The 27,351-nt window shown below is 43.1% G+C and overlaps 1 protein-coding gene across 3 annotated transcripts in view; it reads left to right on the top strand.

The window, feature by feature from the left end:
- Positions 1–27,351, top strand: part of FLOT1 (flotillin 1) — a 791,904-nt gene that overhangs the window by 560,455 nt on the left and 204,098 nt on the right. For all 3 annotated transcript variants that reach the window (XM_044083297.1, XM_044083296.1, XM_044083298.1), the window contains exon 7: positions 5,498–5,593. In XM_044083297.1, the coding sequence (XP_043939232.1) occupies positions 5,498–5,593 (96 nt within the window). The remainder of the gene's footprint in view (positions 1–5,497; positions 5,594–27,351) is intronic.

The following is a 27,351-nucleotide window of genomic DNA, read 5'->3' as shown; positions in this document are numbered from 1 at the left end:
CACTTTTCAAGGCTAACAGAAGCTTTTGTCTGGTTGTGATTGGTTCATAGTTGCACAGTAATCAGAGGCTGAAGTGATCAAGCCCATGAGTACAGATGGAGATTACTAGCATATTGTAGCCTTAACCCTCTGTGATGTGCTTTGGACCAAAAATAGCAAGCGACGGAATAGTGGGGAGGGAGACTAAGGTGGACAAACCCCAGGTGTGCCCACCACTTGATTTGTTAATTTTGCTGCATGCACTATCTTCTGATGCCAATAATAGTAAAAAAATCATTGCTTCGAGGATGCCTGTTAGTTCCTCTGTTTAAAAAAAAAAAACGATTTGTTTTGATAGTGAATGTAGTTGCAAGTGTTCTAGCTATATATGTGGCAGATCATGGGAGCTTCTTAGAGGGCATAGAAACATTTCAAACTGTAAGACATGAGAGGAGTGTAGTGAGTGTCATTGTAAAACACGCTGACACATGAGAAGTGCCATGACTGTTGAATTAGGAGCAGTAACTTGATATATGAAGCATTCTGTCTCCTTTGTCATAGATGACTAAGTGTCTGACTATGATCCTGACAGCTAGATTTTGAATAGCAGCTCAGGCATTGGAGACGCGTGGCAAAGCTTAGGCTGCCCGTCTCTCTTCAGATGGGAGAGATGGGGGAGCATAATGAGGAGGTAGGCTATTGCCTTGTTGCTGATGGCAGATACTGGTGGTCACAGATACTGGTTGGGCCAGTGTGTGAATGAGGTCTTAGGGAATACACGTTGATCCCCTTGGAGCTACATTGCACTCCTTACATATAAATTGAGATAGAAGTAATCCACAAGAAACATCAGTAGAAACCACAGTAAACTGCAGAGCAAGTAAATCCTTTATGCTTTTGTACAAGTCACGTACCTGAAGTTCATCAGGTGAGATGCAGGGTAGTGCATCAGGGGAGTTGCAGTTTAAAAGTAAAATGGCATCTCTCCTTATGGACGATGGCACCATTAACAGCATGCTCGCCTGTCAACCATAGGAAATGAAGTGGCCCATAAGGGGAAGCCATTGGAATGAACAAGCCAGTAGAGTGACTGGGAAAGTGGAGGCTTAATGGCTAGAGGAAGGACTGCAGCAAAAAAAAAAAAAACTGAAGCATGTGATTACATTTCCATCTGTTCCTTGTAAGCTGGTTTGAGAACAGGGTGTGGGCTCTAGACATAATCATGTTTGGCATGTAATACAGGAAGTAATTACTTCCACACAGCAAGATCACTATCATTCTGGCTTTGAGCCATGCCTCATTTCCAGATGACTTTCGGCTAAGGTTTATTGCATGCATACCTGTCAAGGATTCCAGAAACTGCTGCAGATGTTGAGCTGTTTTGGCAGTGTTTTTAGTTTAAATAGCTTTTGCATGACATAATTAGCCTGCTACATGTGTCTTTGTTTCAACATCTGCTCTCATTTATTTTCAGTCCTATCAGTTTTTTTGAGCAAGTGCTTTTAAAGAATGTCACACAGAATGTGATACATGTTCAGCAATTGGGAACTATTGTTGGAATTATTACATTAGGAAGTAGATCTCTGCTTGTTAATACAGAGCTTAATTAGGCACATCTCTTCAAACTTTGTTGACAAATAAGGATGTGTCCCGACTTCTAAATTTAAGTTCTGATTTGTATTTTAGCTGTAAAAGAGCAAAATGGAATGGAGGTTATTTTTGTGATTCCCCACTAACTCACTCACATTTTTAACACGCTTCCCATAAGTGGGTTTTATTACAGAGTTTAGCAGAATTTACATCTTTGTTTGAAGCAATGGTGTAGCTAGGCATATTCAGTGTACTCAAATAAGTTCATTTTTTTCAGAGAATCTCTTGGAAACGTCAACACTCAAAAAGCACAGAATGGTTAGAACTGTATAAATTAATATTTACAGTATACAGGTATACAGAGAATGCTTGTGTAGAATGCATAAACCTCTAAAATAGCCTTTTGCGGGTATAAAGTTAACAGTTGAAAGTAAAGTGTTGTCCTCATCTACGTCTGGGGTAAGGGTTGAACATTTTTAAAATAATCTATAGGTGGTGGGGAGCAGCAGCAATAGTTTTGAGTACAAAATGTAAATTTCTGACTATACCCCTGGTTTGAAGTGGTCAAATTATTCAGAAAAAGTCCCATAATTGTCTGTATGTAAATAACATTTGTCTAGGATTTTGCTTTTGTTTCAAGTACAAGATGAGTGCTTGACTGTTATCAGTTTAGAACTGTTGTTGACTTGTTTTGTGCCTGATTATTGATCTGCCCTCACATGAAGAGTGTTTAGTCCATGCTTACTGATCCCAAGACTGAGTGCCACAATGCAAGGGATCACAGTACACCGAGAAGGAGACCCGCAACATATCTAGCTATTCACCAGCTGCTCACACCTTCCAAGCCATCAGTTAGCTGTACATATCATGCAGTGCCCTGCGTTATCTGTGTGTACCCTGAGGCTTAGAGTTGGTATTGGCAATAAATGATTGTTGCAGCCAGACAGTAATAATTAAAAAAAAAAAAAAAAGGTCCTTCTCTGTCCCTTTGTTCAGATACTTGGCAACGATTCCATTCATCTGGCAAATTACCCAATCAAATGAGATTAGTGCGTCTGAGTTCAGTGGTTGCCAAGACAACGGCATGCTACAGCAAAACCCTAAAGGGAGGGGAGCCTTTAACATTACAGTAGGAAAGCTAGGTCCATTTCCTTCAGCCTGAGCCCCCACCCACTGTTGAGTTCTTTATCCTTTCAGCTCGTTTTCAGACTGAGGTGAGATAGGAGCTGCCTAACAGGCATAGAGCTTTTTCACAATTTCTGATTTAATTTTTTTACGTTTAACTTTTTGACTACATACTCCTTTAAGAACATGTGAAACTGAATGAAACAATGTGGATCATATATTTCTTGTTGTTCATTGGGTATATGCACGAGATCAAGTGTAGTTTTTATTCTTTGTTCTGATTATGGAAAATTCTGGCTGCTGTCAAGGACACCAGGGAAATCTGGTGGCAGATGAGAACCCCGCTTAATGTCTGGGGAACTGCAGCTCAGTATAGTAAATGCTTCATGCCTCAATGCAGCCTCACTAGCCAGTACTATTTGGAAATCTTGTTGCATCTCGTCATGTCCTGCATGTTTGTTTCAGCACACATAATTGTATTACACTGATATATTTGTTGCATAATCTGCTGTTTGATGGAAGTAAACCTTACTCTGTCATTTAGTCCATAACTATTGTCCAAAAGAAATCATTAATAAAAGTTTATAAATAATGTTTGTGATCAATGCAGGTGTGTCTAAATTAGATGTAAAGTTAGGACAGTTGCATCTAAATCTGTCTGGGTTTTAAAATGCAATCAGTCTGTTAAAATTTTAACATTTCATATCCTAATATAAGATTAGATTGGTACATATCACTTCCCCTAAAACTCATTTCACCAAGACCAAATCACCTAAAGTTCATTTCATCTAAAACTCATTTCACTGACAAGTAGTACAGTAAGGCAAGTCAAAGGTATATGTCCTTTTCCGCACTGTAGTGCGATCCTGGTGTTGGTATATATAGTTAGGGGGTGTAGGGTGCGCAGCCCCCACTTTGGTTTTACGGTGTCTAGTTTTCTTTTACATTATTTGGTAAAAGTCAACTAGGTAGGGGGCTATGCCCCCCACACACACCCCTTAATATATATATATATATATATATATATATATATATATATATATATATATATAAAATATATATATATTAATACCAGAATCGCACTACAGTGGGGAAAAGGACATATAGCATTGACTGCTTTAGATTACTACTTGTCAGTAAAATGAGTTTTAGGTGAAATGAACTTTAGGTGATTTGGTCTTAGTGAAATGAGTTTAGGTGAAATGAGTTTTAGGTGAAGTGATACGTACCCAAAATTAGACCCATAAGAAATGAAAGAACAGTTAAATCTAAATTGTTATAAAATATTGTTCCTATGTTGTTAGTAGGCTATCAGCCCAAGAGCCATTTTAAGCCTAGCCATACTTGCCCCAAATTTACCAAAATATTGCTGACATGTCAGTATCCTAAGGAATTTTATGAGTTACAATGTCAGCTTGTACACATCAAACATTTGCAGGCTGCTCCTCTCCATTATGGACAAACCAGGAGTAAATTTGTGATATCCCATTCATTGATCCAAGTTATGTTTGAATGTGGTTAGGTATGAGCTTTGCTTCACATGGATAGGAATCTAGTTCCAGAAAAGGGGTAATCTTTGAGACACATACATGTTCCACCAACGTGTCCAATTTATGTCACAGACAAGCTTGAGGTTCTTAGAATGTGTATTTCTGATGCTGTTTGTTTTACAAATATGTAACAAATCCATAAATGTGGGATCAGAGGATGCCTTGTAGGCTAGGCATAGAACGCTGTGCAGCAGTCTGTAGGTGACCAAGTTCAGGGATAGGGCTTTGAGATGGCATGCAAAGGACTTGTTGTTTACTCTCTGCACTCATTTTGTGAGGAACCTATGTGATCCCTCAAGTTGTTTCAAGTCCCTGGTTAGTTAGGTACATGCCAAAGGGTACATTGTACTTGGTGATTGGTTTGATGAGAGCCAAGTACAGTGAAATGGTGATCTCCTTGGACCTGAATGCCATGCCCTTACGTATAAGTTGCGTAGCATGAAATTATTTTTCTCTCCACAGTAGACACGCAGTGGTCAAAGTTCAGGTTACTGTCAATATGAAGTCCAGGATCCCTGACCACTGGGTCTACTTTTGGGGATATATTGTCAATGTGATATTTTCCAGGGATGGAAGGGTACCATTATGCATTTTTTTCACATTGAGTTTCAGTCCATGGTTCTGGCACTAGTTATTTTTCTGCATCAGACTGTTTTGAAAAGTATCTGTTTCTTTAGGGGATTTAGTGACCATGCCTAGTTTGGACTCATACCATTTGGCTATACATTAGGTGACATCTGGGTTTATGCCTAAGTTTATCTACGATGCTAAAGTGAAGTATTGTGTCGAACACCTTGGCTAGGTTGAAGTAGGCAGTGTTTACTGTTTTGCACTTATCATAGCTTTAGTAACCTTCTGAAAGAAGTCCACCAGATTAAGTAGACATGGCCTACCTGTTCCAAAGCCAAACTGTAGTAGGGTCCAGTGCTTTTGAATTTTCAGTATATGTATACCAGTTCATGTATGCACTATCCAAGTACTTCCATGTTACAACTGGCACTGGGACTTGATTCATTTTTTTTGCATTCTTCATAGTAAGGCAAATGGCAAATATTCTAATGTTTTGAAAAATGCTGTTGTCCTGTTAGGTGAAACTAAAAAAAAAAGATGCATGTTCCCAGGTGGCTTTCACAGCTCTCCTAACATCATGTGACTACGTTAGTGTAATACATGTAATCAGTCATTAGTGGGCTTCTTAGAGTACAGCTTTTTTTGTGCTACAGTTCTAACCTTCACCCTTTTTGCTCTTTCAGGACTACCTACACTCCCTGGGAAAGGCCCGTACAGCTCAGGTACAAAAGGATGCTAGGATTGGAGAAGCTGAAGCCAAGCGAGATGCTGGGATTAAGGTAAAAGAAGTCATGTAATTGTTGGTGATATTTTTGCCCTATGGCATGAGACTTTATTTGGGTATAAAGGTAATATGGAGAAACTTGAACATTTTGTCTTTAATCAGTGTGAAGACCTCACTTGTAGGAAATGTCCACAAATATTAAAAGGGACTGTGAAGAACGTTTCTGTTACAGAGAAGGGCAGCTGAGGAAGAGGTGTCTGATTTGCATTGGGTACACTGATAATTGAAGAATACTTATTTTTATATTTGTTTTTATTTGCTTCCTCCAGGGATATTTGGCCCCAGCTCCTGTACCCATTGCTCATAATGCTTCTCTTCATTCTCCCGTATGCAACCCATCTGGGGGAGGGCGGAAGCTGGACTTGTACAGAGGCATGACTAGGGCAGACGATGGGGACAATAGTAGCATTCACTTCTGAATGGTGATACTGCATTTACCATCAGTGCTCTGTACTTGGTAGAGGCAGTAGTGACATTTAGAATTGAATTCCAGTATTGCGTTCGTGTTTGGGGCTGAAGTGCTTCATTGGTCCAGTTTTCATATTTACATTGTAGCAAATTTACATTGTAGAAAACCACTTGCTGCACTTATAGCAAGTGACTTGTTTCTGTGCCTTTTTTTTTTTTTTTTTTTTTTTTTTTTTTTGTTAATCAACTTTGAGTTGAGGCATTTGCCAAATCAGGGAGCTGCACAGGACACCAGAAAAGCTAGCTACAGCTCTGTTAAAGGCATGCACATATACACTACTGCATGAATTTGGCTACTAATAAAGTGTGTGCCTTTGTGAATGTCATTAGAAGTTGTTGGTTCCCTGATAGAGGAAGGGCTGGCAGGGAGAGAAAACAAATACTGTTCCCCATTAAGGAAAGGGCCCAGACCGTAGACCACATAATTTTTCATCTGATGTTGTTAATCTTCATTTCATTCATCAGTGATGGATTATCAGTTTCGTCCTCGGAACCAAGTCGGCCTTATACCAAGCTCGCGCCACTCAAAAACTCTCGAGCTAAGCTTTTACCCAGAATACCCTTCTTCCTATTACCTCAGATATCATGTGCCACGTAGCCGTAAAGCCGCGTTCAAGCCAGCTGTCGGCTAAGTCTTAGATATTTTTGATATAGAGTGCCTTTTGAAAAGTCTTGATAGTTTATCCTTTTTATTTTACTCGTGCCTAACTGTTGCTACGTTTTCTACCCTCTCTTCCATTTTTTTCCTGTCAATCTACATGTTGGTAATCTTTGTACCATCACTGGTACATTCCCTTCTCTTTACCCACTGTGGTAATCTTCTAGTACCATTGTTGGTATTTTCCTTCTGGTTTTTCTGCCTAACTTTGTGTATGATATTAATATTGTTTTTTGTTGTTGCCTTGTTTTCTTTGTACTACTTGTGATTGTATTGGATTTGACATGTCTGGAAAAAAGGGCACTTCAGGCTTCAAACAATGCCTGAAGTGTGGGAGAAAAATGCTGAATAGTGACACTCATGATGACTGTGTGTATTGCTTGGGAGTGCCTCCTCTCTCTATCTGTCCACCTTGTTTTATTTGTCAGGGATTTAGTTCCCGTACTTTGAACGAAAAAAATAATAAATTGATCCTAAAGGGTCTTCTTAAGTCTCCCTTTTCAGAAGCTCTCTGCATCAGAGGGTTGCCCCCCCCCCCTAGGAAAGAGAAAGAGGCCACATTCAGTTTCCTCCTCACCCACTGGTGAGAAGGAGAGACAATCTAAACCCAAACTTGCTAAACTTTCCGTTCTGGACCAGAGGCCAGCTTCTATGGCACTGATTTCAGTACCGTCTATTACAGTTACGTCAGCACCTCCTTCGGCACCAACATCTGTGGCACCAACTATGACCAAAACTCAGATTTTGACCTCTACTCCAATCCCAGCACCAAGCTTTCCTACGGTTCCACTAGCTCAGGTGGACACTCCTCCCTCTATCATCTCAAAAGTGGAGACAGTGGTGCCGTTAGACACTCAAGCACAGACCCAATATTCCCATCTTTGGATCCTTTCTTCGGGCAGGTATATAGCCCCTTTCTGGAGCATCCAGAGTCCCCATTGGGGATATCCACAAGATCCACCTGGAGCCTCTCCGAAATATATGTGGTACACCTTGTGGACCAGCTGCTGACAGCCAGGGGGATTCCTTCAGATTCAAAAACCCAATCCCTTCTTGGACTTGGAATTACTGCTTCACGAACTCCATCTTACTCTCCTCCTTCGACCTTCTTGCGGGTTTTGAAGCCCCACTGCACAGATGCCTCTCTTGGCACCCACAGCTTTGGTGCCAGTAGTGGATCTCACTTTGGCTTCGGAGCCGACCCTTTGGTTCCTTTGGAACCAGGTCTTCCTCAGACCTGGGATTAGACTACAGGCTCGTTGGTACCGACCCTGTCTACAGTACTGTCCTCAGTGCATGGAGCCCTGTTGATACTGATCCAGCTGGAGGCTCCATTCCTGGAAGCGGCCATATCGGAGTGGGGTGTGACCCCAGTTCCGAGGTTGTACTTCTCGGTTCTGGGCTCCCACCCCTCTTCAGGTGACCCTGCATTCCAGGCAATGAAAAGGACCCTTGCCTCTGTAGGCAAGCCTACGGCATCAGAACCCCAACTATGTCCTCCTCCTGGGCTGCAGCTGTCACAGGCCGTCGTCCCTGGACATCAAGCACGGGAGCCACAGGAGACCCTATTGCAGGGTGCCCTTTCCTCTGGGTCCTCCTCAGAAGCTCCCACTGAGAAAGTTCCAAGGAAGAAATTGTGCAAGAGAAAGCATGTGGACTCCCCTAAGGAGTCCCTTACAGATGATATGGATTGTGGTGAAGGGGAAGGGTCCCCACGATCACCCCCTGAAGATGTCTCCTTCGGAGACATCCTTGAGATCTTGAAACAGAGCGGTGATTGGAAGTCCAAAAACCCTTCTTCCAAGGAATCTGTTTTCCTGCAGGCTTTTCTTACTCTACCATCTACCTCTCGAGTGACCCCCACCTGCAGACGAGCTTGTTCATCTTGTGGTGTAGTGCACCTGGAGGAAACCTGATGCTGTTGAGGGAATCCTAAGGAGACCAGACAAGATTCTCTCTCCCCCTGAAGAAAATCCACATTGGTCAAACGGTTTACCAGTAGATGCGATGGTGGTGGTGGCGGCCACAAAGAAAGAGCTCGCTGAGGAAAGCCACACAGTTCACCCACCTAACGGAGAGCCCCAAGCGGTAGACAGACTGGGGAAGTGAGTATTTGCTTCATCGACCTTTGCAATTCGGTCCTTGAACTACCTGGCACATTTCACCAAACTCCAGAGAGACCTCATCTCCAAATTCTCTGGTACTGTATCAGGACAGGTGTCTGACAAGGTAAATGACAAGGTAGCCTCACAGCTAGCAACCGTGGAATCAGTATCAAATTTGTCCATGAGGTTAATTTAACATGCAACCGAAGGGGAGGCAAGGGCTGCAGGTTCAGGTGTAGTTATGAGACGTCACAACTGGATGCACCTGTGTGACTTTGCAGATCCTTTTAAGTCTTCCTACTTTAACACTCCAGTGGAAGCGTCTTCACTGTTTGGCCCTAAAGTGAAGGACACGGTAGCCAGGTGTGAGCAGGATGGCAAGACCATGTCTGCTGTTGGTGTACATTTCTCCACTCCTCAGCATTCCTTTTCCAGGAACCAGAGAAGTAGGAAATTGTGACACAAAACGTCTTTGGGTCCTCTTTGTGACACACATGGCGAGTTCACCTCCAGAGGCAGAGAGGGCAACTCTTCTGGAAGATGCCCCTACAGAGGCAGAGGGGGGGGGGGGGTCCACGTAATCAGGGTTCCAGAGATTCGTTCTCTGAACAACCCTGTCAGCTCTCCTGAAGAGCGGCCTGATTACTTTCCTCTGGAAGCAGTCGGGGGACATCTTTCTCTGCACCCCAGTGCCTGGCTGTTAATTACCACCGATTCTTGGGTGCAGGAGATAATAACCAGAGATTACCAAATTCCATTTGATTCCTACCCAAAGCCATCAAAACGAATTCCTGATGTTCCACACAGTCAAAGGGATAGAAGCAGCTCTACAGATAGAAAAGCTGTATCTAAAGAGTCATCCAGAAAGTCCCACCAGACCAGATCAGGATTCTACTCAAGATTCTTTTTGTTGCCAAAAAAGACTGGGGACTGGACACCAATTTTGGACCTCAGCTGTTTAAACAAGTTCATCACCCAGACAAAATTCTGAATGGTCACGGTTCAGTCCATCCTCCCCTTTCTAAAGGAAGGTGATTGAATGTGCTCGATAGACCTTCAGGGTGCATATTACCACATCAAAATGGACAAACGCTCCAGAAGGTTCCTTCGCTTCTGGCTGGGAAGCCATTCATTACTAATTTCACAATCTGCCCTTCAGACTCTCTACAGCCCCCAGAGTGTTCACCAAATGCATTGCACCAGTGACGGCTCACTTGAAACTACAAGGATTCCGGGTGTTTCCATACTTAGACATTTGGCTCCTTACCGCTCCAACCAAGCATCTACTGGTAACAGCCTTGTACTACACCCTCTCTTTGGCAAATCTTGTGGGAATCTCTGTAAACTGGAAGAAATCCAATTCGACTCCAACCCAATCTTTGGAATTTATAGTGGCAATTTTCAGTACCCGTTCTGGCTTAGTCTCTCTCTCCCAGATCACAGGCTTTGAATACTAAGGATCCAGCTTCGAGTAATACTCTGCCACGACATGTTTTCAGCTTGAGAGGTCTTGCAGCTGTTAGGGTCAATGGCAGCATCAATATCAATAGTACCCCTTGCAAGGCTTCACATGAGACTCCTACAATGGCTTTTGTTAACCCAATGGTATCCAAACAGTCACCCTTTGTTGTTCCAGATTCGAATAACAAATTGATGCAAGCAAGACCTACCTTGGTGGATGAAGTCAGAGAGAGAACTTTGGAGCTGATCCTTCTGCCCTCCCAGCCCATCGCCATTGTGACCACAGATGCTTCCCTGATAGGGTGGGAGGGGCATTTTCAGGGAATGATAGTCCAAGGCACATGGTTCGATTTAGAGGCCAATGTGCATATAAATGTTCTAGAACTGAGGGCAGTGCTTTTGGCGTTGCAAGCATTTTAGTCTGCCCTTCCTTTGGGAGCAATTGCTATCCAATCGGACAACATGTCAGTAGTTTGGTATGTCAACAAACAAGAACCAAGTCCTGCTCCCATGTTTAGAGGCCATGAGAGCTTGGCAATGGGCTATAGCTTCCATTCGCTTTCTTATAGCAATGCATATCCCGGGAAATTCCAACGTGATTGCAGACAAGTTGAGCAGATGCATTCTCCTGCCTCACAAGTGGCCCCTCAACCCCAACATAGCTGCAAAGATTTTCAGCCGTTGGGGCAAGCCTTGCTGCAACCTATTCACCTCCCCATCAACCGCAAATGCAGCAACTACTTTGCCCTAATTCCTCTGTAGGCAGAGTCCCCGAGGAATGCACTAATCCACGATTGGCCCACAGGAGTGCTTTGTGCTTATCCTCCCATCCCTCTGATTCCTCAATTTGTGAAGAAACCTCCTTGGTTGAAAAGCAAAGTGATCTTTAGAGCTCCTTATTGGCCTCAAGAAAAGCAAAGTGATCTTCATAGCTCCTTATTGGCCTCAACAGGTATGGTTCCACTTTCATCGGGCTCATCTACTTCGCCGACTGTGGATACTGGATCCAACTCCAGATATAATTTCTCACCCCCAAGGGTTGAGCCAACCGAGCTTGACCGGTCTCAAGCTCACAGCTTGGCTTCTCCACTTATGAAGATTGCCAGGCACTGTAATCTTTCCTCTCCAGTACGTGACATTATCCTGGCTTCGCATAAACCATCCACCAGGAAACTCTATGTTGACAAATGGAAAAGATTTTGAGTTTGGTCTAGACAAAGAAAACTAAATCCATATTCTGCCCCGGTCTCTGCCATACTCCAGAACATATCACATTTTTTTGAAGAGGGTACCGCAGCATCAACTACACTACTTCATTTAGCTGCCATCTCGAATTTTCATAATGGTTTTGGTGACTCCTCCTTAATTTCACATCACCTAAGTAAAACCTTTTTGAAAGGAGTCTGTCACTCCAGGCCTCCAATTAAGCATCCCATAGAACCATGGAGTTTCACGATAGTCTTAACAGTCTTTAACACAACCTCCCTTTGAGCCTGCAGCCACTTGTGACATCAAGTTTTTATCTTGGAAATCTCTTTTTCTAGTGGCCATTACATCGGCCAGATGCATTTCTGAGCTCCAGGCTCTATGCATGAAGCTTCCTTATTTGATTTTCCATAAGGACAGAGTATCACTACAAACCAATCTTTCCTTCCTTCCAAAAGTAATAGTTCTCTATTAATCAGACAATTGACGTACCAGTATTCTTTCCTAAATTTTCAAACAAAGGAGAGTATTGTTTACATTTACTTGACATCCACAGACAACTGAGAGTTTACTTAGGACAAAAACTATCCATAAATCGGACCAATTATTTATAGCCTTCTGTGGTCCAAAAATGGGAGAATCAGTCTCTAAAGTAACCTTATCAAAATGGCTTAGAGACTGTATAATTTTCATTTATCACCAAGATAGAAAGTCTGTACCGCAAAACATCAGAGTTCACTCCACCAGATCAATGGCAACAACTGTGGCGTTCCACTCTAGAGCTTCCATGGATGACATCTGTGCAGCAGCTACATGGGCTACTCCTCATAAATTTATCATTCATTACAAAATGGATCTGGTCTCCAGGGGAAGAGCTTCATTTGGCTCAATGGTGCTCAGGAATATTCTTCCATAAGGGTCGCCCAAGTGACACAAGGTAGCTGGGGACTGTATCCCATCAGTGATGAATGTAATGAAGATTAACAACATCAGATGAAGAAGTTATGTCTTACCATAACGTTCCATCTGTGTTGTTGTTGATCTTCGTGTTTCACTGTTGCAGTCATCACAATTGGATTATCTGCTTGCAGTAGCCCTCAGTCGGCTTGAAGTCTTGGGTCCTGCATCGGTTGCTGTCTCATCTTCCATGACGTCAGGTAGTCGGGTATAAAGCATGGAGCCGACGCCATTACATCAGTCTTTCTTGCAGTGCGGTGCCCGAAGCAGAAGCAGTTTGCAAGTGCCGGTTGGCCGACTCCTGAAATTTTAGTTTTCGAGTTTCAGAACCGAAGTCTTCAACTAAAGCTAAGTACCCCATTGGGGAAACATTTTCTTGCTCTAAACCATTGTCAGTAAAAGTCAATAAATGTATTTGTTGTGGAAAGCAAATACCTCATAAAGATTTTCATTTGTACTCTATTCCTTGCCTAGGCTCTGACCACGATGTCCCTCGCTGTCGGTTTTGTGCCTTATTTAAACAATGAACTATTCATCATCGGTATATTTACGCTTCAAAATATTTTGGTACTCCATTCAGTTATCCAGATATGGCTTCGGTAAGCCACCCGACTACCGACATTCCAAAAAAATGCAAAGATAAAGACAGAGACATGCCGCCTAGGTCCAAAGCTGCCAATGATGCTTCTCCTAAGCTAGTCACCAGTTCGCCGGTACTCAGTGAGGCTCTTTCGCAGCCCCTGATACCTGCTTCTTCAGATTCGCAGGCCTCTACTGAGACCCATTCAGAGTCCAGTATGCTTCAACTGTGGAATCTGCGGATGTCTCTACCTTGGATGGGTCCGGAGCCGTTGTGCAGGCATCGGCTTCTGAGGGTGTATTCAGGCCTACTGACTTGCATATTAAACCAACGCCATCTTCTTCAAGGCCTAAAATTCGATCCATGCCTAGGAAACAGATGCCCAGACCGCATGGTCAGGCCTCTATGCCTAAAAAACAAATGATAAGAATGGCTGAAGACCTTGTTACTTTAATTAGGGGAATCCAACCTTCCCCCACTAAGAGACCTAGGACTGAATTTGGTTATGATTCTTCTGATCAGGATTCTGAAATTTCTGTTTCTTCTGATGACCAGGATTTACCTTTATCTACCTATGAGGATTCTGATGCAGAGGACTCTATTCCCTCTGCTTCTCCTCCAGAGGATTTCTCTTTTGGTGAAACCTTGCATACTCTTAGGGAGCATTTTCGCTGGGAAAGCCAGGATTACTCTGATTCTAAAAAGAGGCTTAGGGATTTCTTACTCCTGCCCCAACACAGGCCTTAAGCTATCTCCCCTGTGCTGGATATTGTTAATGATGCCTTTTTGGAGTCTAGCTTGGCCTCTGACTCCTTACCTCCTGCTCCCAGAAAACCAGATAAATATTGCAGGGTTCCTTACTCTCACAAGTTCCTCTTTAAAAATCCTACTGCGGATCCTGAAACCATTTCACAGGGACCCAAGGGCATAAAGGCTACTACTGCCAAAAATCCTACCCCCTCTGATAGAGATTCCAAGCTGCTGGATAAATGGGGTAAGAAGGTATACACCTCTGCAGCCTTGACCATTAGGGCCTTAAATTGCCAGTTTCATATGCTAAAGTATCAGCAGCATATTATTGGATTGCTTAAACAGAAAATGATGTTGATTCCTGACTGTGTTGAAAATAAGGATTTACAGGATTTAATGCATTCTGCTGAACAAGATGGAAAACATACTTTGCAATGTGGTTTTGATTCACTAGAGGCATCTTGCAGGGCTGCTGTTACTTGGTCTGTACTTAGAAGACATGCTTGGCTTAAGGAGCAATCTTTGCCAGATCATGTTAAAGCTAAATTGTTGGATGCTCCCTTAAACCAGGACTGCCTGTTTGGCAACAAAGCAGAAGTACTTAAAAAGATGGAGGAAAAATGCTAAATCTGTGCAAACTGTTAAAGATTTCCTGCAAGTGCAGCCTACAAGATTTAGTAGGCATTGGCCTTCTAAGAATTGGTCCTTTCCTGCGTCTTCCAGGCCTTCAGTCCAAACCCAGAACCAGCAGAACTCTCAGGCTTCAGTCCCAAGGTACGCACAGGACTAAGCAGTGGGGGGCTCCCACTTCCAAAGCAGGGGAGTAGTAAGACCCCCTTTATGGTAAACTGTCTCAATGACTTAACTTTAATACTTCCAAGCCCTTCTCAACCGACTGCTCCTTTAGCGGGAAAGATTGCTCTGCAGGCAAAAAACTGGGAACTCATTACCCAGGACAAACAGGTTTTAAATACAGTTTCCCAAGGATACAGATTCCATTTCCACACTTTACCAACCCCAGAAGGTTGGCCAGATCTACCCCTAAATTAGTGGGCAGAGGCTCAAAAGCAAGTTCTCTCTCTGTATAAGGGCTATTCAAGCTGTCCCAAAAGAGGAAAGGGGACAAGGTTTCTACTCAAGACTTTTCCTGGTGCCCAGAAAAGACAACTCCTGGCGTCCTAACCCGGATCTCTCCATCCTAAACACTTTTTTGGTGATCCCAAAATTCAAGATGCTAACTCTTCACCAGTTGCTTCCTATGCTAGGCAAGGATGCCTGGTTGGCAACACTGGATTTAAAGGAAGCCTACCTGCACATCCCAATCAGGGATTCTTGCAGAAGATAGCTATGCTTCAAAGCAGGCTTCATGCACTATCAGCTCTCTGCACTCTCCTTTGTCTTATCTACTGCGCCCAGGGTATTCACAAAGTGCCAGGCTCTAGTCATTGCATTTTGCAGGCAAAGAAATATTCAAATATACCCATACCTGGACAATTGTCTAATTCAGGCAGAAAGCCATCTGGTATTTGTACAAAAAGTGGTAACTTCTCTGAGGTACACCATAAATGAAAATAAATCACATCTGGTACCCTGCAAAGACATTGTATTCCTGGGAGCAAGCTTGAACACAACTTCCCAGATGGCTTTCCTCATGCCAGAGAAACAAGTTCATTTGACAGCTTACTTCAAACTAATGGCTACAAAGACCCTGCTATCTGCAAGGCAAATACTGCAAATTTTGGTGTTCATGGCCTCCTGCATTCTTCTAATTCCATATGCAAGACTGCATATGAGGAAACTACAATGGTATCTAAAAAGCCTATGGTGTCAACATTCTCAGGATCTAGAAGCAATGATTCCTATCATACCTTGCCTACAGTTCCTTTGGTGGACAGAGGCCTGCCACCAAACAAGGGACTGCCATTCACTCTACCCCCTGCCGCACAAACCATAACAGACGCATCAGACTATGCATGGGGGGCTCACTTGGCAAGGAGGTGCATTCAGGGCAAATGGAACCCAAGTCAAATGCACCTGCATATCAGTCAAAAATAAATGTTAGCTGTGCAGAATGCTCTGACAGCCTTCAAGGACCACATTCTTCCAAAACAGTTAATGGTAAAGACAGACAACACCACTGTGATGTGGTACATAAACAAGCAGGGGGGAACTCACTCATACCCTCTCTGCAGACTAGCCATGGCTCTGTGGCACACAGCGTTGAGTTACCAAGTGCACCTACAGGCTCAGTTCCTGCCATGAAAGCTAAATACACTGGCAGGCGATCTAAGAAGAATTCTCATGGACCCACATGAGTGGAAACTTGAACCAAAGACATTCAACATGTTGATAAACAAATAGGGGAGCCCAGGGGATAGACCTGTTTGCTTCCCCCCAGAACTACCAATTGGACAAATTCTGCACAAGGACTCCCCACAAACAAGCTTGGAAAGTGGATGCCCTGTCTTTCACCTGGATAAATGTATCCGTTTATGCCTTTCCTTCTCTGCCTCTCCTCTCCAAGGTACTACTAAAGATCAAACAGGACAAACCAAGGACAATACTGATTGCACCAGACTGGCCACGCCAACACTGGTACCACCTCTTGTGCAGTGTATCACTGCTGGCACCATGGCACCTGCCTCAGACCCCTGCCCTGCTGTCCCAACAGAAGGGCCAGATTCTGCACCCTCAGCTTCAAACCCTGAACCTGGCAGCCTGGCTAATTAACTGATCTCTCCATTACCATCCCTCAGTAAGCAAGTGTTGGATGTCATTCTGGAGGCAAGGATGCCTAGTATTAGAAAATCTTATGCTGAAAAATGGAAAAAGATTCTGTTCCTGGAACCAAACTCAGGGGATGAGCAAAGCAGTGCCCAATTTACCTCAGATTCTTCAGTACCTAACTGAGATGCTTCACAAGGGCCTTTCCTTTTTCTCCATAAAAATTCATGCCTCAGCCATTTCAGCTCATTACAACACAGAACCATCCGTCTTCTATCATCCACTGCTCAAGCAGTTCCTCAGAGGGGCCAAAAACTTAAGACCACTCAGGAGAGCCCCTACTCAAGCCTGGGACCTTAACTTTGTATTGGAAAAACTACCTCCTTTTGAGCCAGCTGCAAATGCAGAGTTGAAGTTCCTTTCTTGGAAGACCGCCTTCCTTTTAGCCACCACTTCAACAAGAAGGGTGTCTGAATTCCAGGCCCTTATGGCAGTGGAGCCTTTCGTCATCTTTCATACGGACACGGTGTCCCTCAGGACCCAATCCCTCCTTCATGCCCAAGGTAGTATCCAGTGTGGCTCTTAATCAGTCCAATCATTTGCCAACCTTCTTTTCTAATCCACAGAACAAAGGGGAATGGATACTGCACTCCTTAGATGTTGACAGACAACTTAGATTTTACTTGGACAGGACTAAACCTCTCAGGAAATCTGAACAGTTGCTGGTGGCATTTGCTGCAGGGGTAGAGGGGAAGGCCATTTCAAAACAAGCCATTTCTAAATGGATAGGCCATTGCATTCATTTCTGCTATAAGTACCATGGAAAACCTATCCCACAGGGGATAAGACCACATTCAACCAGGGCTGCATCTACCTCTACAGCCTTTCTCAGAGGTGTCCCTACCAGGGACATCCTAGAAGCTGCTACCTGGAGTTCTGTACATACTTTCACCAAGCATTACCATTTACCAATTTTCTCTAACTCCAGAGCTGGGTTTGTCACCTCAGTCTTGCAGGTCCTTATAGCTGGTCCTAATGCTATCTAAATTCCTCCTCCCATCCTTAGCTTTGGGAATCTACCCAAATGTGATGACTGCAACAGTGAAACAGGAAGAACATAGTACAGTTGTGTACACTTAGCAAATGTAGTTGTTCGAGTGTATTCACTGTTGCAGTCCTGGTTACCCTCCCTCCAGCCCCCTGACTTCTTTTGGCTATACCTGTATTCCTTTTTGCTATGCTTAAAAGCTTTTTGGTGTATTTGCTTTTTTGTTGGAGGTATAACCTTGTATATATATTTAATTGCTTCCCATTAGGGGGACACCTGACATCTGGGGCTAGAAAAACTGATGTAATGGCGTCGGCTGCATGCTTTATACCCCTGACTACCTGACGTCATGGAAGATGAGACAGCAACGCAGGACCAAAGACTTTGATAATCAGGCCGACTGAGGGCTACTGCAAGGAGATAACCCAAATGTGATGACTGCAACAGTGAATACACTCGAACATCTACATTTATGGTAAGTGTACACAACTGCACTTTCTTCATCCGTTCATCATGTCCCACCCTCCTTTCCCCTCTTAGAGGCTCCTGGGGGATACTTTTGGTCCAACTCCTGAATTAGGGTTCTTGCTCAGAGACAGTCTCTGCTTTACTAATTACAGGCAAACTCGATCTGAGGTAACAGAGAAAGAGGTATTATGAGTAAAAGCTTAGCTCAAGAGTTTTTGGCTGGTGCAAGCTTGGTATAAGGCCGACTCTGTTCCGAGGGCTCTGAAACGAACCCACCAGTGATGAATGAAAGACGATCAATAACACAGATGGAACATTATGGTAAGACATAATTTCTTTTTTCTCAACCATTCCAACACCTTCTAAGGCAGTAATTAGTCCCTTGTCATCAGGAACACAGGAAGATGTCCTTCCCTTAGCACAAGTGGACGAGCAGTGAAAAACAGAATTAATATCTCAGCTAGCAATCTAGGCCATAAAAGTGCCATGTAAGCTCTGAAAGCACAGCTGAGTATTACACTATGAGGGTGTTGTTAATGCTTCTCAGGAGTATTAATAATTCAAGGTTAGTCTCATGTTCTGAGAGTCATTAAGGAATATGGAATATAAAATGGAGCAAGGTGTGTCTTGACTTGTTCGTGATAGAGACTAACACTGTGGGTTGTACAGAGTAAGACTTCATAACATAGGGCAGGATAGATTCCTGAGGTAGAGTGATGGTGAGGATTACACAGACAGGTTCCAGAGTGAGAGAGGCCCTGAGTACTGCATAGGATTAGATAGATTCATGAGGAAAAGTGGCATGGGCAGTGTGACAGGATGATACAAAGTTATTGAATTACTTTTCAGAACCTGTCAATTTCTTATCCAGAATTCACATTAGCCTTTGAGGAGAAAAATGTTTCTAAGCTGAGTATTTGGGAACATTTCCATATTGCTTAGACCTAACAGGACGGCTGCCTGAAATCAGGGTAATTACAATACCTGAATTTAATAAAGTTTCACAGAAATGTGTAACAGCAGACAAAAAAGTTGCTGAAAACATTGTAGTCTTATAAATATTTGGGAGTTATCCAGTTTCTTGACCCTTTACCAGGCATCATGCTGCTGAATTTTTCTTATGCAAGTATTTTGGTGATTTAGGCAGCATTTTGGTCGCATCTATATCATAACATCGACAGCTTAGGTTGTCTAATCCAAAAGCATAGACACCTAAGCATTGAAAGCTAAAAACAGCGAACGACCAAATCATCAAATTTTTTCTTAGGGAAATAATTCACTTGGCCGTCCGCAAACAAAATAAACAAACACGCCCAAACATAGTGGGGGGCTTCGCCCCCCCCCCCCAACTAAATATACCAACTCTGAGACTGCTCTACATTGGGGAAAGTGCAAATCCCCGAGAACGGCCACACAAATTCTTTCCCGAGGAAAGAAATCAATGATGTGGCCATTCGCTATTTTAAGTGTTCAACGCTTAGGTGTCAATGAATACACATTTGACAACCTAAGCTGTCGACAACATCAGCAGGGAACCATTTTGGTCAAATCCCAGAATTTAGTAAATAAAATGTTTGCACTACTTAAATGAAGTATTGATAATATTACCTTGTGGGCTGGTGTTTTGTTTGTGATAGGTCTGTTTCATTAATGTCCAACTTATCAAAACACAGTTCTATGGAGTTAGCGCTCATTCCCAGAAATGGTGCAGCCTTGAAATTGGTATATTTGAGTAGGGGGATATGGGGTTTGAAGTCCCCATGTGGGGAGGACAGCCCCCTCCACAGATCCATGGGCTGCATTGTTTTGGTCTTTTGACAAGTTTGCTTCCAGTGAAAAAGACCAAATGCATGTTTTATTGTATACAAGTTCAATCACAAGACTGTGCAACTTTTATTCAGGGCTGTCTGCTCATGTTTTATTTTTTTTTTTACTTCTATTTGAAAGCAGTTGAGATTTGTTACAATTACTATTTACTTATGTGGGGATATTTGCAGGAATTCTTTCCTTCTCCCATAGTATACATCCATGTCAAAGCTGATTATAATATTTAGAAAGATATTCCACCATAGGGAATAGGGAGACAGTGCCCCCAGAGGAAATATTCCTGTAATATTTGTTTTATATTTTGATGTCTATTTTAAAAAAAAAATCATATGCTAATTTGATTTTTGGCCAGTTATTACTTGCTTTGTTGCACTTCGTTTAAGTTGGATTCAAAAAATGAGTTTATTGGTTAAATTTTCTGTTTTGGTAACTTCATTGTTTGTTTGAGTTGTTTTCCGTTTTTTATGGATACCCTGGGGAGGGTTTACTTAGATGAAAATGACTGTGACTGTTCATCACAAAACTTTCTGATGTGCTAAGTAAAATAACTGTAAGTAATAAAACATTCACTAACACATTCTTAGATGCTGTGCTCATTACCAGCAGACATCAGACAGTAGATTAACTTGAAGAACAACAGTGAATAGTCCGCTTTATCACTAAGGAAAGTGCAGCATCTAATTTGTCATTAACTTGGATTAAATTCTACAGTCAGTATGCAGTAGGCGAATGTAAGTAACACTGCATAACCAATTTGATCCATGACGTGCGCCTTCAACATTTCTGGTTTGAAGTCCTTTGTCATTGATGAATTGTTTATCTATTCATCATTATTTAATTTTCTTAAGTGGTCCAAGGTCCTTTTTCAGTCACATCCTGGGCCAGCATGGCAAAGACCATGTTAAGCTTGCAGGCTGAAAGATCATAGGCAGCGTTACCTCCCATACACTCTGCCACAGCAGCAGATGGTCAGAGTGCAAAATGCTGTTTTAGCTTTCACGCAGAAGCAGAAAGCAACCATCCCCGACTTTGCCCTTATATTTGCTTTGCTCCCTGTAAATGTTTCAGTTTCCTGGTAAATCCTGGAAGAATACAGTAAGTCATCAGTGGCAGTCTGTCACGTTGCAGAGCTGCATGAGGATGCAAAACATGATGTTCTTCGTGTTTCACTGTTGCAGTCATAACTGTTGGGTACTCCTGCCGGCAGGCAGCCCGAGGTCGGCCAGAATATCAAAGTCTGGGTCCGGCGTTGGCTGTTTCAGCAGAACCCTGACGTCAGAGCGCATGGGTATAAAGCTGACAGCCGACGCCATCTTCTCCAGTCTTTCTTGCCGTGCGGTGCAAAGCAGTTCGCTAGTTGTTGGTTGGCATTTTCAAGACAACGTGGTGTGATTGTCGTCGGTCCGAAGTTTTCTACTTCTCTTCTCAAAGCTAAGTACCCCGTTGGGGAAACTTTTTTTCTTGCTCCTCCGATGTCAGAAAAAGTTAATAATTGTGTATCGTGTGGAAAACAAATACCTCGTAAAGATTTCCACTCTTACTGTCTACCTTGCTTAGGCCCTGACCACGATGTTTCTTGTCGGTTCTGTGCCAGGTCTAATTCTCGCACTATCAAGCGCAGGTACGATTGGGCCTTGAATTACTTCGGTAGACGATTTAATTATAGAATGTCATCGGATACTTTACCGACTACCGGATTACAGAAGAAGCGCAAAGACAAGGACAGGCCTCTGAGGTCCAAACAGGATACTTTGCAGCCGGAGCCAGCTTCGGGTTCGGCGGTCGTCAGTGAGGCGCTTTTGCAGCCCCTGTCGTCCGCCACTTCAGAACCGATGGCTGACACGGACTCACATGGTGAGCCAACTAGGCCTAGTAATTTCTCTGCTGCAGGACCTTCGGACGTCGCTCCTTCAGATGGGTCCGGAACCGCTGTGCAGGTGCCGGCTTCTGAGGGGGTCTTCAGGCCTTCACACATTACTATTTCCACAAAGACAAAAGCTAAGTCAAAGACTCCTGTTAAACCTAGACTTTCTGCTCAAGCTTCTTCGGATTCAACTCCTAAGACTCAGAAGCAATTACTTCGGATGGCTGAGGATTTATTAACTATGATTAGGGACTCTCACCCTTCTCCTGACAAAAGGCCTAGACAGGATATCCCTTATGATTCCTCTGATCAGGCTTCTGTATCTTCTGTTTCTTCCTCTGATCAGGATTACTCTTTTCCTCCGTATGAGGATTCAGATGCAGAGGATTCTGTTCCCTCTGCCTCTCCCCCTGAAGATTTCTCTTTTGGGGAAACCTTGCATGAGATGAGGGAGCATTTTCATTGGGAAGGTCAGGATTATTCTGCTTCCAAAAAGAGACTCAGGGAATTTCTTCTTCTCCCTCAGCACAGGCCTTTAGCTATTCCTCCTGTACTTGACATTGTGGATGATGCCTTCTCTGAAGCTAACTTGAATCCTGATTCCATGCCGCCTGCTCCTTCTAAGCCTGATAGATTTTACAGGGTCCCTGATTCCCATCAATTCTTATTCAAGAACCCTTCTGCTGATCCTGAAACCATTTTGCAGGGTTCCAAGGCTGCTAAGGCCGCCTCCTCTAAGAATCCTATCCCCTCTGAAAAGGATTCTCGTGCCTTGGACAGGTGGGACAAAAAGGTTTATACTTCAGCTACCCTTTCTATTAGAGCTTTAAATTGCCAGTTTCACATGTTTAAGTATCAACAGTTTCTTTTATCTGTTTTAAAACAAAGGATTTCTTCCTTTCCTGCATGTGCTGAGGACAAGGAATTACAGGATGTGTTGCATGCTACTGAACAAGTTAGCAAACATGGTTTACATTGTGGTTTTGATGCCTTAGAGGTTTCTTGCAGGGCGGCTGCCTCTGGTACTGTTATCAGGAGACATGCTTGACTTCGTGAGCAGAATTTACCTGAACAAGTTAAGGCAAAATTGCTAGATGCCCCTGTTCAGCATGATGTCTTATTTGGGTCTAAGACTGAGGAGGTTATTAAAAAGATGGAAGAAAAAGCCAAGTCTATGCAGACTGTAAAAGATTTCTTGCAAGTACAGCCTCCTAGATTTTCCAGAAATTGGCCCTCCAAAAATTGGTCTTTTCCCTCCTCTGACAGGCCTCAAAGGGGAAGATAGACGCTCCAGAGGTCGGGCCAGGCTCAGGCCTCTTACAGATCTAGACAGTGGACTGCTTCTTCACCTAGAAGGGGAGAAGACAGCTCAAACCCAAAGAAAGCAGACTCAATGACTCCCTCTGTTGGGCTTCAGGTCCTCCTTCCCTGGATGCCCCTCTTGGAGGAAAACTTTCTCTTTTTTACCAAAATTGGACTCGCATTACCCAGGACAAATGGGTGTTTGACGTGATTTTGAAAGGTTACAGATTCCACTTTCACACTCTGCCAAGGCCTTCCGGCTGGCCAGATCTGCCAAAACATCAATGGACAGAGGCCTTAAATCAAGTGGACGCTTTATTAGCCTTAAGAGCCATAGAACCTGTTCCACCTCTAGAGGTGGGGAAAGGTTTTTACTCAAGACTTTTTCTGGTCCCAAGAAAACAAAACTCCTGGAGACCTATTCTGGACCTCTCAATATTAAACACCTTTTTGGAAATTCCAAAATTCAAGATGCTTACACTTCAACAACTTCTTCCAATGCTTTCACAAGATGCTTGGATGGTATCATTGGACTTAAAAGAGGCTTACTTACATGTCCCCATAAGGCAACATTGCAGAAAGTACCTCAGATTCAAGGCAGACTTGAGACACTTCCAATTCTCTGTACTGCCATTTGGCTTATCTGCTGCGCCCAGAGTTTTTACCAAATGCCTGGCTCCAGTAGTGGCTTACTGCAGACTTCAGGGGATTCAGATTTACCCCTATCTGGACGACTGTTTAATTCAGGCAGACAGCAAAGACCTTCTACTTCAACACCTACATTTTGTTCAACGTCTTCTCCTACTACTGGGATTCTCAGTGAACACAAAAAAGTCACATTTGATTCCTTCTCAACGAATGACCTTCTTGGGAGCTCTTTTGGACACAAGTTTACAGAAGGCCTTCCTCACTCCAGAAAAACAGTTACAGCTGGCTTCAATCTTCAAGACCTTGGCAGCATTGACTCAGCTCACTGCAAGGAAATTCCTGCAGGCTCTGGGCTACATGGCCTCTTGCATCCTGTTGATTCCAAATGCGAGGCTTCACATGAGGAAACTTCAATGGTACCTAAAGAGTGTATGGTCTCAACATTGCCACAGTCTGGATACAATGATTCCACTGATTCCCTGCCTCCAGAAGGAATTCCTTTGGTGGTCCAGGGCGTGTGTTTTGAACGAACGCAAGCCCTTTTGTCTACTTCAGCCTACTCAGATCATAACCACGGATGCCTCGGATTATGCATGGGGAGCTCATTTTCTAGACAAATGCCAACAGGGTTCTTGGACAAACAAACACCTTCTATGGCACATCAACTTGAAAGAAATGTTAGCAGTCCAAAATGCTCTTCTACCCTTCCAGACTCTTTTGAAGCCAGGACCTCTGCTAATTCGAACAGACAATACCACGGTCATGTGGTACATAAACAAGCAAGGGGGCTCTCACTCTTACCCCCTTTGCAGACTTGCCATGACCTTATGGGATACAGCCCTAAATTTGAATCTGGATCTTCAGGCACAATTCATTCCAGGAAAACAAAATCTCTTAGCAGATAGCTTAAGCAGAAACATTTTGGATCCTCACGAATGGATGTTGGACTCCAACTTATTCAGCAAGATAACTGCAGTTTGGGGCTGTCCTCAGATAGATCTGTTTGCATCCCATCTCAACCATCAGTTGCCTCTCTTTTGCACCAGGTCCTTCCACAAGACAGCTTGGAAAGCCCTGTCCTTCAGCTGGAGTAATCTTTCGGGATATGCCTTCCCTCCTCTTCTGCCTCGGGTATTGCTAAATATAAAGCTAGACAAACCCAGACTGATCATTTTGATAGCTCCAAATTGGCCTTGTCAGTTTTGGTACCCTACTCTACTGCACCTTCCCTCGGCCCCTCCTTGGAGTCTTCCTCTGACCCATTCTCTACTGTCCCAGCATCAGGGTCAGGTATTTCACTCTCAAATCAAGACTCTGTCTAGCAGCTTGGCTCATCAAAGGCAATTGATTCCTTCTTCTCTTCCTAAACAAGTTTTGGATGTTCTTTTGGAAGCTAGGCGTCTTAGTACAAGGAAATCTTATGCTTCTAAATGGAAAAGATTTTGTATTTGGATGCAGGATCGTGGCTCTGATCCTTTAATACCCGATATCTCATCTATTTTACTTTATCTCTCAGACCTTTTGATTAAAGGTCTTTCATTTTCTTCCATTAAAATTCATGCTTCTGCTATTTCAGCACATTTCAATTGTGATCCTCCCATTTTTTCCCACCAGTTGGTCAGACAATTTCTGAGAGGAGCTAAGAATTTAAAACCTCCTAGAACTCCTCCTGTCCCTCCTTGGGATCTCAACTATGTCTTGGAAAAGCTTACCTTGCCTCCTTTTGAGCCTGCTGCCTCTGCGGACATTAAGTTCTTATCCTGGAAGACAGCTATCTTGTTGGCCTTGACTTCTGCCAGAAGGGTGTCTGAGTTACAAGCCCTCATGGCCGTGGAACCATACCTCATTTTCCATCAGGACAGAGTTTCCTTGAGGACCAATCCTACGTTTATGCCTAAGGTTGTTTCTAGAGTGGCTCTAAATCAGACCATTCACCTTCCTACCTTTTTTCCAAAACCCCAAAATAGGGGGGAAAGGATTTTGCATTCATTGGACGTACACAGGCAACTACGTTTTTACCTGGACAAAACTAAAAGTTTCAGAAAATCAGATCAATTGCTTATTTCTTTTGCTTCCAGTTCTCTTGGTAAAGCCATTTCTAAGCAAACTATTTCCAAATGGATTGCTCATGGAATAAGATATTGTTACTCTCTTTATGGGAAACAGATTCCAGGTACCGTCAGGACTCATTCTACTAGAGCAGCTGCCACTTCAGCAGCCTTTCTCAGAGGAGTTCCTACCAAGGACATTCTGGAGGCTGCCACTTGGAGTTCTGTGCATACTTTTTCCCAGCACTATAACCTTCCTTTGTACTCTAAGTCTAGGGCAGGCTTTGCCTCTGCTGTTTTGCAGGGTCTTCTAGCTGCCCCTTCTACTTCATAACCTCCTCCCGTATTCTCAGCTTTGGGATTCTACCCTACAGTTATGACTGCAACAGTGAAACACGAAGAACATAGTACAGTTGTGTATACCTACCATAAATGTAGATGTTCGAGTGTCTTCACTGTTGCAGTCGGTGTTTCCCTCCCTCCAGACCCCTCTTGTTTCTATTTGCTTACTGTGTTTCCTTTTCCACTACCTTTCTGGTGTATTTGTGTTTCCCTTGGGACACCTTTTGGTTTTATGGCGGCTTCTGACATCAGGAGCAAGAAAGGCTGGAGAAGATGGCGTCGGCTGTCAGCTTTATACCCATGCGCTCTGACATCAGGGTTCTGGCTGAAACAGCCGACGCCGGACCCAGACTTTGATATTCTGGCCGACCTCGGGCTGCCTGCCGGCAGGAGTACCCAACAGTTATGACTGCAACAGTGAAGACACTCTAACATCTACATTTATGGTAGGTATACACAACTGTACTTTATTCCTACAACTTTTAAGCGAATTAGTGCAATATCAAAAAGTTGTCCCTGTTTTTGATCTTTATTGTCTATCTGTATTACTTCTGTATTGATTAATTTTTTTTTTTTTTTTTTGTAAGCAAAAACTTGGGAGGTGTGCTTGTACCTCTCTAAGGGTGCAGTGATACAGCCTGCTTATTATGCCAATATGACATAACAGAAAAGTCTGTCGCAGTCTTGCTTTCTGCTTCTGCATGAAAGTAGAAACAGCATTTTGCACTCTGGCTATTTGCTACTGTGACCAGAGTGTACAGCGGGGTAATGTTGCTTGCAATCTTTTGGTCCATGGGCTTATCACAGTATTCCAGACAATACACATATAAACAGAAAAAAATGTTATTATTTTATTATTACTATAATTGACAGTGAAAATAGAATATTGTTATGTTACTCAGTGAATAAACCTGTTGTACAATATGAATATGTAGTAATTATTAAACACTGACAATAAGTTGTTTTTAGTTCATTTGTTTTAAAACCATTATGTAAAACAGTAGAAAAAGAGAAGTTCCTTGCAACCACGGCTTAAAAGGAATTTATTTTATTTGCAGCAAAAACAGTAAGCGCTTTCAAACACTAGGTTCTTCATCAGACTGAATAAAACAGCAATTGACTAAGAAATTTAAAAAAAAAACAGGTGGACCAATCAGAGCACATTAAAAATAATCTCTGCAAATCCCTAGATTTAAGGACAGGCTTTAAGGAAACCTTGTTATTCAAACCAGATTTCCTATCAGAGAGAAACTTGCAAATCCAGTGTAATTCCCTTTCCTCAGTGTAGTTCACAAAA

This window comes from Protopterus annectens, chromosome 9.part0 (assembly GCF_019279795.1).
Source record: "Protopterus annectens isolate FY-2018-M chromosome 9.part0, PAN1.0, whole genome shotgun sequence".
In the NCBI taxonomy this organism is placed as follows: domain Eukaryota; kingdom Metazoa; phylum Chordata; order Ceratodontiformes; family Protopteridae; genus Protopterus; species Protopterus annectens.
The sequence above is the reverse complement of the archived record's forward strand: the minus strand, read 5'-3'. Positions and strand labels throughout refer to the sequence as shown.